Source organism: Antedon bifida, chromosome 3 (genome assembly GCF_963402885.1).
Source record: "Antedon bifida chromosome 3, ecAntBifi1.1, whole genome shotgun sequence".
Taxonomy (NCBI): domain Eukaryota; kingdom Metazoa; phylum Echinodermata; class Crinoidea; order Comatulida; family Antedonidae; genus Antedon; species Antedon bifida.
The window spans coordinates 17,989,067-18,003,967 of NC_136228.1; the positions used below are offsets into that span (position 1 = coordinate 17,989,067).

General features: G+C 32.2%; 1 protein-coding gene across 3 annotated transcripts; it reads right to left on the minus strand.

The window, feature by feature from the left end:
• Positions 1–3,913: 3,913 nt before the first annotated feature.
• On the minus strand, positions 3,914–13,291 carry LOC144837893 (uncharacterized). 3 transcript variants are annotated; one of them, XM_078693206.1, is made up of 10 exons: positions 13,168–13,291; positions 9,812–10,093; positions 8,922–9,060; positions 8,633–8,731; positions 8,368–8,411; positions 7,680–8,145; positions 5,750–6,351; positions 5,501–5,584; positions 5,248–5,370; positions 3,914–5,138 (listed from the first exon to the last, which is right to left on the minus strand). In XM_078693206.1, exons 2-7 carry the CDS (start codon positions 10,091–10,093, stop codon positions 6,098–6,100), a joined length of 1,284 nt encoding a protein of 427 aa, XP_078549332.1. In that variant the 5' UTR covers positions 13,168–13,291; the 3' UTR covers positions 3,914–5,138; positions 5,248–5,370; positions 5,501–5,584; positions 5,750–6,097. The 3 variants fall into 3 exon arrangements, with proteins under 3 accessions (XP_078549332.1, XP_078549333.1, XP_078549334.1); XM_078693207.1 differs by lacking the exons at positions 9,812–10,093; positions 13,168–13,291 and adding an exon at positions 9,285–9,399; XM_078693208.1 differs by lacking the exons at positions 3,914–5,138; positions 5,248–5,370; positions 5,501–5,584 and having other exon boundaries at positions 6,248–6,381.
• Positions 13,292–14,901: the final 1,610 nt, after the last annotated feature.

A 14,901-nucleotide genomic window follows, 5' to 3' on the forward strand; every position in this document is an offset into this window, starting at 1 on the left:
CAGATTGTTACAGACAAGGAGACCAGTGAAAAGGTAAAAACATCTTCAATTATAAAAGACTTGGCTGTAAAAAATAGTTGTGTTTCATTTTCTTCTGTTCTTCTGAACCTGTAACTGAGGACAGGGTTAAATCAATTAGTCTTGATAATTTAACACATAAATATGGAAAGAATGAGTACATTTTTAATACTTACTCTTGTATCACACAGATTCTTGAAGAAAATGAGCCGCAAATTACTAGCAAAAAAGCTAGTCCAATGAAACTTGAAAAGGTAAGTGGTATAGAACAATTTTGTAAGGTGTAATTGGAATCTATTTGAAAATTAAGCTAAGTTATAGGCATTACTATAATTATAAATAACCACAGTAATTTTGTATATTTAGATGGCAACAAGAATTTTAAAAAATCTGGCTTCAAAAAGTTGCTGGGAAGACTTTCAAGATGAAGTCAATTCTGTTAGTAGTATTCTGCCAGAACTATTTGACATACTAAAGACTGATAAGGACCAAGAGAACTTCAAACCAAAACTTGATACACCAATGGAACGGTTTGAAAATATTTGTTTTTACATGTCATTGTATAACAGTGATCTATATTTGCCAACTAATTGAAAGTTCCTGTAGTGAAACTTATCCAATTATAAAAGAATTCCATTTCATTTTTCACATTAATGAATTACCTGTAACTGAGGACAGTAATAAATCAATTAATCGTTGATAATTGTGATTAAACCACATATAACATGGAAAGAATTAGTAAATTGTTAAAACTTTTGTATCACACAGATTCCTGACCAGAAAATTTTTAAATAACGGTACCCGATGTTTAGCAGTAGATGTCAACGGAAACGGAGATTGCCTTTTCCATTCCCTTTCCAAGCTAATGTATGGTCATCAACATTTTCCAAGTTTACTGAGACTCAAAGCTGTAGTTTCAAGTGTTGATCATTACCAACACATTATTGATCAAGTAAGTGTATATGTAATTAACCTACCTTTTATATATTCTGCTATATTTATTTCTTGTTACAAGCACATTAACTGTGTACTTCCTTACATTGAATTACTTTAATCTATTGCTTACTCACCTTGGTTTCATTACAGCTTCTGTCAATGATGCCACATGATGGTCAAAATTATGATGTTGGCTTTACTCAAACGTATATATGCGACTGTTTGTCATCAGCAGATTTGTTTTCCAAGAGACCAAAAGACAATCCGTCAGCCTTTGACTTGTTAGACTACGCCGTCAAGGCTGAGATAATGCAAACATCCAGAAAAATTTCATACTCGGGTAAAATGACAGAAGAGCCATGACTTTTTTAATCGATAAAAAAAAATAAAATAAACTAGAATTTAATTCATCACTTTGACAAATTATAGGTGATCATTTTAATAATTTTATTAATTTTGGTTCTTTTTTAGGCCTTCTACAGATTCAATTCTCGGCCGTGGCAATTAACCGAAAAATAAGTACTCATTTCGAAATGAACACAGACGAATCGTTTATTACATCAACGCCATGTTGTCATGAGGATCAGTTAGACAACATTGCTATATTTTTTTGCAAGGCTAGTGAGGAATCTACATCAATGAACCACATAGTCCCATTAATGCAAATCTCAGGTTAGTTATAGTGTAGCAACTGATTTTTTTAGGCTAATCCAAGACCATCAATCTTGCTATTTCAATAATGAACTTATTTGATGTTCCGGGGCCTTTTCTCATTCTCACAGATTTTCTCCTCTTTAAAATTTCAAAATAATTAAATTTCAGTATATCACCGGGCGATTTACAATTAAAATGTTCTTAAAAAGTCGCTGAACCAAGACTCAAACCCTAAACCTTCTGCTTGATATGCAGATGTCCTAACCATGATATATTTTGTTTATATTTCACAAGCATTACATTATTGTTACATATTTTTTAGAAAGGAAAACAAGATCAAAAAATGCACCAAAGCCATTGCACTCAATCTTTATTAACCACTGTGTTGGAAATAAGCTTGGGATGTGCATAAGTAGGCGAGACAGTAGTGATGATATGATTTGCTGCTCATCTTGCCAAAGTTGGCAACATACAGAATGTGCGGGTGTAAATGCATCGATTTTCCCAGGAGATTTATAAAAGTTTATTTGCTGTGGCACAGCTAATAAAGAAGACGATATTTGGTATGGTAAATTTAATTCTTAAATTATATCTCAAGATGCAATGCATGCAATAAATCTCAACCACATGCACCCCATAACAACATGAATAAAATAGAAACATTTAATAATAATAATAATAATTATATATTATTTATTAAGTTTTGTATTATACAAAAGAATTCTTTTTTTAATAAACTACTTTATATTATTCAGTATTACAGTAAATTAGTAACAACATTTTTTTTTTTTTTTAATTATAAATTATAGTGTTCTACAATGGCCAAAATACAAACGAGGCGGGGAAATGAAGGATAAAACAGTCTCTATACTAATGTCCGATGTTGCATCAACAAATGTAAATTGTGGAATTTCAAGCGCAATTGTTGATTTTTATGTCAGGTATTCATATTTATTTATTTATATTTATTTAACACCTAAATAGATTTCTGTCATTTGATTGGATTGATGGATTTAGGTCACATGATAAAAAGTAAAAAAAAAAAAGAACTGGTGATCTCCGGTTGACATTTTTTGTAGGTAAATTCCTTCTTTAGATGTTATAAAAAAAACCAAATTAGGTATCCCAGCCTATCCCTACATTTCCATCTGAATCTAATGTAGGCTAGGCTTTTCATTCAATGTTAATGAAATGTCAAGAATCTAGATTTACATTGTAAATAGATTTTTTTAATATTTGTGCTACGGTACAAATAATTTCATTCGGTAAAAGATGAAAAAATCACCATCTTTCACCTCATGAAATTATTTATGCCATCACACTCATAAACATTCATTATTTGTATATTTTTTTATTTGAATCCAGTGGCTGGATCTCAATGGAGATACAAAATAAAATAAGCACTGAAAAAATGACAAATGAGCACACTGACAACAATGTTCTTGATCTTCAGATCATAATAGCACATCTTTTTTTCTGTGCGCATTTTATAAAACAGGCTTAACGTAATTGCGCATGGCGTTTGTGGTGCGATAACTAACTCATCAAAGTGACAAGTTCAAGTCTAGTTAATATTTATTTTTTCTACCAGAAACAAGTTAAATATTGAAATATTTTTAAACTATCCTTTTTGAAAACACGTCAACAACACACCCAGTAGTGGATGCGAACTGCCTATTCGAAATTTTTTACTAAATAAATTTTATAAAATGAACAACTGAATATCCAAATGGCATTTAATATGTTAGCATCATGTGTTTTTTTTTATAGTTATATACATCCCGACGTACGTAAACATTACTGTTGCAAGGAATATATTCTTTGTTTTACTTTGTACATACTGTAAGACATATGCAAATATACATCAGTACTTATACCTAAACAAATTACATCAACACTTTTTGTAGATGCCTCCAACAGGAGATGAACTCAAGAGTATTCATATTCAGCTCTATAGATGCCCAGAAGGCTGTGGCAGATTTAGGACAGAAACGAAATAACAAATACATCAATGAACACCTTAATGGAGGAAGAGAAGTGGTTAAGAAAGAAGTGTTAATTTTCCCAACAAGACTGAGGTACAGTATTAGCTTTAGAATATTTTATACATGGAACATAGTGTTGATAATTAATTGTAAACCTACAGTACTTTCTCAGTGGACGAGAATAACTGACTGACCAACATTTTGTAAAAAAATAAAGTACCAATTGTACCTTTTTTTAACCCTAGGTTCGAATGGCATTGGGTTGCTGTTTGTTTTCTGTTGGGAAAAACAAGGTAAAGTAAACTTTTATATTTCCTCTACTGAATTTATTGTTGTATATATTGATATTTTTTTAACGAAATGCCTTTTTACAGTTTCATAAACTTCAACCTTGGCTACTTATTTCATATATATCAAAACAAATATTCTGTAGTAAAAATACATTCTTTAAAAAATAAACACAGAACACACTACTTCATCATGGACAGTGACAGTGATGATAGGGAAATGGAAATGGAAATAAAACCATTGACAGATTTTTAAAGACATTTTGCAGTGGTTGGGCCACTCAACAAACTGAATGTACAGGTAAAGATCTATTAGCTGTTTAACCAATATATGTACAGTATATAATTATCTTGTAATAAGTTGGTTGTTCAAACACTGATTTACCTCTTGTATTTTAAATCAATATCCTATTATATATGTATTCATTATTATTCAATGCTGTTTGTTTTCAGATAACTTATGAAAGCAGAGACAATAATGACTGTGGTATAAAAATGCTACAGTCTATTGAAGCTTTACTGGCAATGGTAACTTTGATTTATATTAAACTACTAGTACTACAGTACTGTACTTATCAATCCATGAATTTCAATCAAAAAAATAAAACACAATATTATGTATCTTTGTAATGTTTTCAGAATGTAAATGAAGATAGTTTGAGTGCAAATGGAGTATCTATTAACATTCCTCAACCAAGCACACATATGAGAAGTAAGATAAGAAAGCTACTGTACACTAAATCATGCCGTAAGTAGTTGCTGTACATAATTAATCATACAATGTAACCATTACAATATGTAAAATTTTAATAATATGTCAGAAAATTGTCGGAGAAGTATTCAATGCAATATTTAGTCAACAAAACAAAACCATTAATTGTAATTAACATATTTAATAAATATTTTTAAAAGTACTGTATAAAACGGTGGCTTGTATAAAAATGTACTGATCATTTATAAATATATACTAGAACCTTATCATTTACAAAATACATGAATACTTGTTCTTTCAGAGCATTAATGCCAGACCAGATGAATGAAAGTGAAAGACCAAAATTACCAATTCACATGTTCTTTACATTTACTTCCATATTTCTGTTTAAGAGATATAAGCTACAATGTCGCATGAAGTTGTCTGCTGTCATATATGACAATTGGTCCTTGATCCGTTTCAATCCGGAATTGGCTTGTTCGTTTATTTGAGAATTTATTTTCTTGTAGGCTGGGTAAATGTTTAGTTCATATCCTTTAGAGCACCCTAAATTAAAAGAAAAGTATTTCAACATGAATGCTTTATTTGGAATGAAAATGCTCTGCATATTTTGTAAATGAGTGTTATATACAATTGCAATACTACAAAAAAATACCTCGGTGATTGAACCAGTGGAATCGGTCAACCATGAATTTAGTATCTTGAAAAAAAGTAGGGTCTCTGTTTAGGCAGTAGCGGTGTAATGCACATGCAAAATCATATATAACAACCTCAGGCGCTTTAAGAGGAGACAAATAGATGAAAATTAATTACTGTTTGTTGTAATATTTCATAACATAACATAATAAAAGAAGTACAAGTATATTAATATAACAAATATAATATATAAATATAATATATAAATATACCTTTGATAAATCATTTTCTGAATAGAGTAAAAGGGACATTGACAGATCCATGAAGCTTCATAATCTGGAACCCATAACACACAGCTGAAAATTGATATGATAGCAAATCAGGATCTTATTTATAAAGTTATGGAAACATAATTGAAAATTATAATGCAAAAAGGTTATTATGTATGTATTATCAACACAGATACAGGAATTAAAAAAATGTCCCTTGAAAAAAGTTTATTTTAAACCTTTTATTCTTACCATGTTCACAAAACATAGTAAATATTCCCGGTAATAGAGAAGGGTGACCTCTGAACTGCTTTTTACAAATCTTATCCTTGCGTGGTTCTTTTCTAGAGTCTGCCACAAATCTGCCTCTGTCTCGTTGTACTGGCATAGATGGAAAAAAAGTTAATTCCTGCTCAATACATTCAGAATGGCTGTCTGGGTGGCTCAATTTATCATTGAATGGTTTGTCTGCTTTTACCAGCAAATCATTAATAAGGTGTTTCATAAAAGTTGGTATTGGTACTAAATGATTCCCACAGTTTAACAATTGAAATAGTATTGGCGAAGAATGTTGAATACAGGTCCAGTCCATGGTACTCTTTATGTTACACCCATTAAGGTATTTGTTGATGGAGGCTCTAAATGCTTTCTGCCGAGGAAACAGAACAACAAGCGGAGATTGACATGACAGTGAAAATAAAAACAGCCATCAGGTGAAACCCTGTTGCCATTGTCCACTTCCACAATGAAATTCGCCAATTCATCATTTCTTTCTCGTAAACACTCAATCATCTCTTGAAATTCTTCTAAAGCTAAAGATTGATTACTACTGTATTTCCTTAGTAGTCTTCGTCCTGCAAACATTCAAAATGTATACTTGATCACTAAAAGAAGTAAAGAAGAAAAAAATGTTTTGAAAGTTTACTCTATATGCTTTAGACTGTAATATTTATTAGTAGTAACTAAAAATGTCTGTTCTGTTTTACTAAATCATGCTAGTCTTAATTATAAGTAAAATAATAAACCAGTTGAAATTAAAAAATGATAGAAAATAATAGTATTAATAATGACCAAATAAAAGGAATATCGGTGTGTGTGTGTAAGACACAAACAAAGGTTTATAATTATATAATTTATATTTAAATAATTTGTACAGTATTAATAGTGTTCATATTTCATAAAATTCATTTTTGTGGAAATGTTTTTTTCTAGTAGATATGTATAAATATGTGCTATTTTACTATGTTAGTGTTTTAATAATTTCCATTTATAACTTATCTTCCATCCAATTTCTGTTGTTCATTATCTGTTGTTGGATGAATTGATGTTATCATACTCTTGCGGTATGACAATGATGTCCCATCACAAATTATTATCTTGGGTGTATGCAGACATTTTTCACATAAAAAGCCATTATTGAAATCTACATCTAGAAGTTTGCTATATCCATACCAACTATATCTAAACTTATCATAGGTCATCAATTTGGGAAAATTTTCATTCCCATAATCAAGTTGGTTTTTACACCATTCTTTGTAAAATGCATACATTGGTCGTCTGAAAAAGCAACATAGCAAAACAGAATAAAGGTATATGCAATTAAACCTAGATAACATGCAAGTTTTAACCTCACAATAAGTGTTACATTTTAAAAGGCCAAGATTGAAATTGTAATAGAATATCAGTCATTTCTAACAACAGAGAAATTAAGGAACTATTACAGTTTCAGAATTGTTTGTTTAACCTAAAAGTTGTGCTTGTTTGAATAAAAAAAATATTTTAAAGCAGTTTTATTAATACTTTTACTTACTTTCCATTTAAGAATCCATACATGTAACTCCGTAGAACATCAATTGTAATCATGTATGTGCCCATATTCAGTAAACCATCTCCCACTCCATCAAATAGGTTCAAATTACCACATTCACATTGCTGACTGAATACTAAATACAATAAATGTATGTAAAAAATAAATAATACACAGGATCTTTGAAACATGGAAACGATTCCCATAAGGCTGTCATGGGAATTTGCTAATAAAATAGATGCATATGCTACTCTAATTATAAATCTAATTCATTTGTGTAATTGAAAGAGACTAATCTAACAATTAAACAATGGTCATGTTGTTATTAGAAGATATTAAACAACATCACATATAAAACATTATACTCTATCTCACCCTTGCAATAATGTATTTCCCTTTCCGTGAATATTATGCAGCAATCATCAGACAATTCAAAATTGCTTCCAAGCATTTCAATTCCGCAAGCATTGCATTTGCCTGTTGCTTTAAAAACTAAAGGTGGCACTTGCATTAATTTCTCTTTTAATCTATTGAAGGAGACGATCATCTCAGGTGTTCTGATAAAATTTACTTTGCTTTGTGAAATCGGCTTTGGTGTCACATATTTGGGTAGTGTTGAGCATGATAAAAGTAACTTTGCAAAGATAGGTTGAAGAATATCTGGTACGATTCCGTTCTGTGGTTTATTAAAGCCTTTGACATATACTACATGAGGGCATGTAGATGATTTGCAGATAGTACATCGTAACGGTTTATTACACACATTAATTACACCATATGTACCAGTAATGCCATGATAATGACAAACAAAGTCACCAGGAAGTGGATAAAGGTGAAGATCCTGAGAATAAATTATATAAGAATCAATACAGTATCCCCCACCACAATGACAAATAAAATGACATTATGAACTACATTTTGATATCTGTATCTACTTTTGCCAGACTACTAATATATAAAAAATAAATATAAAATGTATGTTTAAATATCTGCTACAATTCCATAAAACATGAATGACTATAAAATGTTTGTTTTAAATAAACACAATAAATGAACACAATACTTTTTCTGGTGAACAATATGGATGTTCTTTCACTTTTGGTAAGTCTGTAAAGCAAAAACATAATACATAAACTATAGTCAAAATGGAAAGCAATCATTATTGGGATAGTAATGTATCATACTAAATTAAAATAAATAGAATTGATAATAAAAAAAACAATTAAAACAATGAAAACAAAAAAATTAAATTGGCCATATCATAGAGAAAAGCCAGGAGAATTAATTATTAAACAAGGATGACAAACTCAAAAACTGTTGAAACTTACCATATTTGTAATCTTCTGGATTGATGTCATTTTCTAGGTCCTGTTTTGATAGTACATCTTTGATTACATCAATGTGTAAACATGTTGTACCTTGAAAATCTTAATAATAAAGGAACTAAATCATTTACAAATTGTTTACAAATATATTTTAAAATAGATAAAAAAATATGCAGTGTGATATTCAAAACAACAATGATCTGTTATTCTAAAACAAAATATTGCAAAGAAACAGAAATCTAGTCAACTTATATATGGTTTTAAAGAGCACCAAATACTAAATATCAATTACCAGAAAAAATTTGATTTATCTCTTGATTGAGTGAAGAAATTAAAGTGAAGTGGGAGATATTGCATGTACAAGCATAGATCCACTCCACTGAATCTTCAAACTGAAATACTCGCCTCTTTACAGCATTATGACTATCATGCTAAAAATATAGAAAAGCCATAAAATATTGGATACAATTGGATTATAATGATATAACCGGAGAGTGTGTAAAAACTTGCATTCTATTCAAATTCTTACCAATTCAAAATACAATTATAACAATACTTCTAAATTAATGTTTCATAATTTCAAAAAGCATAGAATTATAAAATAAAAAAATAGAACGTATAGAAAATATAACAAAAATAGTTTATCAAAACCTACCATTAATGTCTGTGTGGTTGTATTAAAATCATTAATGACAAAAACTTGGAACATGTTATCAATATATGAAATGCCATAATGATTCAAAAGACCTTGTAGGTAACAGTTGCGTAAATATAATGAGTAAAATATAAATAAATATGCATGTACATTAACACATATACGCTTATAGTGCTGAGTTGTACATATTATGTGTCATATATAATAGTACAGTATACTGTATATCCATATACAGTGTAGCATAGGTGAAATTATGGGACCCACATCATGTTTTAATTTTTTGGTATGATGACGATAATTGATAATTGAGCAAAATAATATAAGGTTTTGAAGAAAATTTGGCATGTAAGATGCGCAATGCGTGCTCTTTAAAATTGTTATAAATGTGACGAAAGAGATGAAAAAACTACTTTTTAAATTCAAATGGCCATATCATAACGTCACAACATCCGATAGGCTTAATTTTTATGTAAATTCATATCTAAATTTCATCAGCTGTCACAATGAATTCAAATCATCAAGGTCACCTTTAATTCTGAAGAGCTGTGAGATATTGAAGGAAAGTCTGCAAAACTGTCCTGCTCATTCTCATCCATGTTCTCATCTTTAATGTCCTCATCATCAATCTTCTCATCTTTATAGTAAGGTCTGATTAAAGGGGTTTGTTCTTCTACTGAATTCTTCCTTCTACCAAAAACTGGTTTACGTTTTCTATTTTTTACAATTTTTGAAAGGTTGGAAAAACAAACCTTTCGGCTCTTTCGACTAATCTGTATGAAATCTTTCAATTCGTTATTATTTGACGGCATCTATAAAAAAAAAAGTATTAGTCCATTTTAAAGCATAATATAGCCAACAGTACTCACAGTAATGTATTGTACATTATATCATCATCATAGATGGTGATCTAATGGTTAATAAAGCAGAAAAAAAATGCATATATATTATCTTCATCATTTCAAATTTAATTAATGTTAAAGTATGTCACCGGGCAATTCAAAATGAATGTAAATGTATATCTATCATTCATGCTTGCATATATTAAACTGATCATATTCAATAATGAACTATAGAACAATAATAACAAAGATTGAAGAGGTACTGTAAATATCAAAATATGCGTGCTCATTTATCAAATTATGAACAGAGTATGACTACAGTACACTGATCATATTAGATATTCAGTGATACAGTACAAGATAATAATAATTATTATTGATAAAGTAGATGACAAAAGTATATATTCAATATTGTGATTAGCAACTAATTATTGAAGAGGTATATATATTTTAGATGCATGCACAGTTATCAACTTATGACTACACTGATCATACCTAACAATGGGATATAGGATATTAATAATAATTATTGATGCTGTAGATATTAAAAGATGCATGCTCAGTTATCAACTTATGACTACACTGATCATATCCAACAATGTGATATACTTATAGGATATTAATAATAATTATTGATGAGGTAGATATTAAAAGATGCATGCTCAGTTATCAAATTATGACTACACTGATCATATCAAACAATGTGATGTAGGATATTAATAATAATTATTGATGTTGTAGATATTAAAAGATGCATATTGTGATATAGAATACAGTTTACGTATGGTACAGTATACGTATTAGTTAGTTTTAACTTTTTTGGCATAATTATTTGATAACATTCAATGTTTTTTATATATTTTTTTCCTCATAATATTTTTTTTTGTCAATCATTTTAGATTTATTAGTTTTCTCATGGTGGTCAATGCTTAAATTAATTTTTACTTATTTTGATCTCCTTTCACACATTGTCTTCTTTTTATAGTTATATAAAAAATGTATATAGTTCATATATCTGTTTCTTTTGTTCAATGTGTGGAAAATAAATAATTGAAACAAACAAACATATGGTACACACATGAGGAAGAGACAAGAAAAAATAATACATACAGTAGCTTGAAATTGTGAAGCCTCACAACCTTACTATAATTATGATGACGTTTAATATTTACAGCCATACACAAATAGTAAGGTAGGGTCACTACAATCAACATTAACTTATCTACAAACAATGCTAGTTATCAATTTGCATGTTTGCTGGAATTAATTATTAAATGGAATCTGAAAGTACAATGTAGTATCGAATATACATAATAACCTTGACCTACTGTAGCTGGCTAGGCTAGCCTAATACTACTAACTACTCTAGCTACTTGTGTCTAGAAGCTAGCTAGGAAGTAGGCTAGGCTTTAAGCTCAGGACTAGCCTAATTACTGTAGTACTAGCTACCTAAAGTCCTAGACCTAGTAACTACTACTACAGTTGGTATAGGTAGCTACTACATTATTAGGCTATGACTTAGCAGCAGGATAAGCCTAAGGCTTAGACTGAGTAGTAGAGGCTAAGAAGGCCCAGCCTAGCTCTGCCTAGTAGTAAGCTTACAGTAGAGGAAAGGGAGGAAGGCTAGCAGGCCTACCCAGCAGGACCAGGCCTAATACTGGCTGCTTTACTTTATCGTTTTGATTTAGCTTTTCGCTTTTTTTGTTGTATCTCCATTGAGATCCAGCCACTGATACCCACAACATTGTCATTTTTTTCAGTAATTTGCCTTTGGATTTACATATATATCACCTAGCTAGCTAGGACTAATTAAAAATCTTTTGTAGAATAGATTATATAATTCTAGGAATTTCTAGTAGAGGAATCAAGAACCAGAGGACATAAATGGAAAATAAAGAACTTTACAGTTCACAAGCAGAGACAGAGACACAAGCTACAGCTTCAAGGTAAAATAATAATAATATTAATAATAATAATAACAATAATAATAATAGTAAGCTAGCCAGTAGGCCCACTATCTAGGTCTACCAAGCTAGGCCTACTACTGGTAGTTACTACTACTAGCTAGGTTAACCTTACTACTAGCTAGGTTAGCCTAGCTTGTAGTTATCAGTATCAGGCCTATAGGTAGTAGTAGTAGTAGGCTAGTACTACTAGGCTAGTAGAAGTAGTAGTACTACTAAGCCTAGGCTAGTAGTAGTAGGCCTAGTAGTAGGCTACTAAGTAGTAGTAGGCTAGTAGGCCAGGCCTGGCTTAGCTAGCTAGAAGTAGGCCTAGAGCCTAGGCTAGAGAGAGATATGCGTAGAGTAGTAGGCGACTACTAGTTAGTAGTAGCTAGGCCTCTGGCCTAACTAAATAGAATAGCCCTAGGCCTCCTACCTACCTAGGCCTTATTATTATTAGCTAGAGAGGCTGGCCTAGCTAGCCAAGCCAGGCTAGCGCGCTCTCTCTCCCCCTCTGTCTCGGCTAGGATATCTGGTCTAGCCTACTACTAGTACTACGACTAGACTACTACCTACCTAGGCTAGGCCTAGGCCTAGCCTGAGTCGGCGCGGTACTGGCTAGGCCTAGCCTAGGCCGAGACTGCACTTACGCGCCTACTAGTACTACTAGCTAGGGACGTCACATATCTACGCCTAGGCAGGCTTATAATAATATAGGCTAGGCCTAGGCTAGCTATGCCTAGCTAGCATAGGCCTAGGGCCTAGGCTAGCCTACACTACAGTACAGCTACACTACTAGCCTAGGGCCTAGCCTAGCCTAGACATTATAATAAGACTTCACGGTCACCTACCCTATATCTATTACCTACCTAGTAGGTCTAACTAGGCTAGGGCCTAGGCCTACCTAGCCTACTAGGGCCTAGCTAGCTAGGGCTAGGCCCTAGCCTAGGCCTGGCCTGTAGGGCCCTAGGCCTAGCCAGTACAGTAAAGTAGTAGTCTGGCTAGCCTAGAGAGGGCCGGCCCTAGCTATAGGCCTAGGTAGGCTAGGCTAGCTAGTTTAGAGGTACGCCTCCATAGATACCTCAATGCTTCTACACCTACCTTTTTGTCTACCAATTTCTCGAATTAATATTGTCCCAGGCCTGAGCCAAATTCAACGATTCTACTCTAGGCCTACTAACGATACCACCACTGCACACTCAGCCTGCTGGATCGGAGAGAGGATCGAGTGTGGATAGCAGGAGTAGTAGGCAGCCTAGGCTAGGAGCTCTTCTTTCTCTCTCTTTTGTGTAAATATATATCTATTCATAATTATTTTATAATATATCTCTAACATTAATAAAATTATATATTTATTGATAATTATTTATATGAATAATAGTATACCAAACAGTACAATCAATTAAATGAATTTTCCGTACAAAATGAATTATATTATAAAAGAGGATGGCATAAGTGATAGCTCTCAGTTATCAAAAAACAACTACATAAGATACCTGGTTAGGCTAGCTAGTAGACCGGCAGCCCAGAGACATTTGGTTAGATGAGCTAGGTACCAATATCTGACTATTTAAGTGTGTTGGGGGTCACTTGAAGTCAATGAAAATGGGAGTCTGCCGGGTACCCCCTGCTGCGTCTAGACCGGGGGGACCCCGAAATGTGCTAAAAAATCGGCACCGGTTAGATGAGAGAGATACCACCTAATTTTACCACCACGGGATGCCCATTGGCATCCTTATACCAGTATCACAAACGACAGACTTTTTGTCTGTTGCAATAGGCCTGCCAGACCCTCCGAGGGAGGGCCTAAAATGGGGCTAGCATAGATGAGTGAGGTACCACTCAAAATTAATGCCAAATGAACAAGTTGTGTTCATACAATACGAAATGGATAACAACAGACTAATTGTCTGCTGCACCGCAAGTGCCAGACTCCCTAAAGTTAGACTAGAGACCCCCTTCCCCCAACTAGCCCAGCCTAGATATTGTAGATACCACCAGCATTAACCAATTTTATATGATTTAGCATAATGTAAGCAATACCAAATGACCTATTACAGACTATCTGTACACTGCCCTGGCCCTGGCAGACCCCTCTAAAGTTAGACTAGAGACCCCCCTTTCCCCAACTAGCCCAGCTTAGATATTGTAGATACCACCAGCAACCAATGTTATATGATTTAGCACATTGTAAGCAATACCAAATGACCTATTACAGACTATCTGTACACTGCCTTGGCCCTGGCAGACTCCTCTAAAGTTCGATTAGAGACCCCATTTACCCCAAGTATAGCCTACCTTAGATATTGTAGATACCGTACCACCAGCAGCAAAAAAAACCCCAAAACAACATGTTTAATTGAATAAAGTTTAACTTTAATCGAACTAACACAAAACAATTGAAAATATATCCCATCAATGACGATAAAATGACCATTACCATTCTAAAGGGAAAAATAGTTTAAGAGTTTCACTTAAAACTTATATAAGCCAAATAATAAAAACTTTTCAACGTATGATATGGTTGGAATCTCCCTAAAACATATTTTACTGACTAAACGCTGTAGTTTTACAGAAATAGGCCTACTGCACATACAATTTTAAGTAAAAAAAAACGATCTGTTGCTCAATGCTTTTTAGAAGAGTATAGTAATCATTTTGTAACATAATGTGGTAATTACTATTAACATTTAAACATAATTCTGACCAAACCCAGTAGTATTAAATAAATAACCTAATCAAAGTTTTCTTTTTATTTAAATATTTCTTTATTATATATTATATTATATATAATGTAACTGTAAAACTGTAGGCCTAGTTGTAGCCAAATTAGAA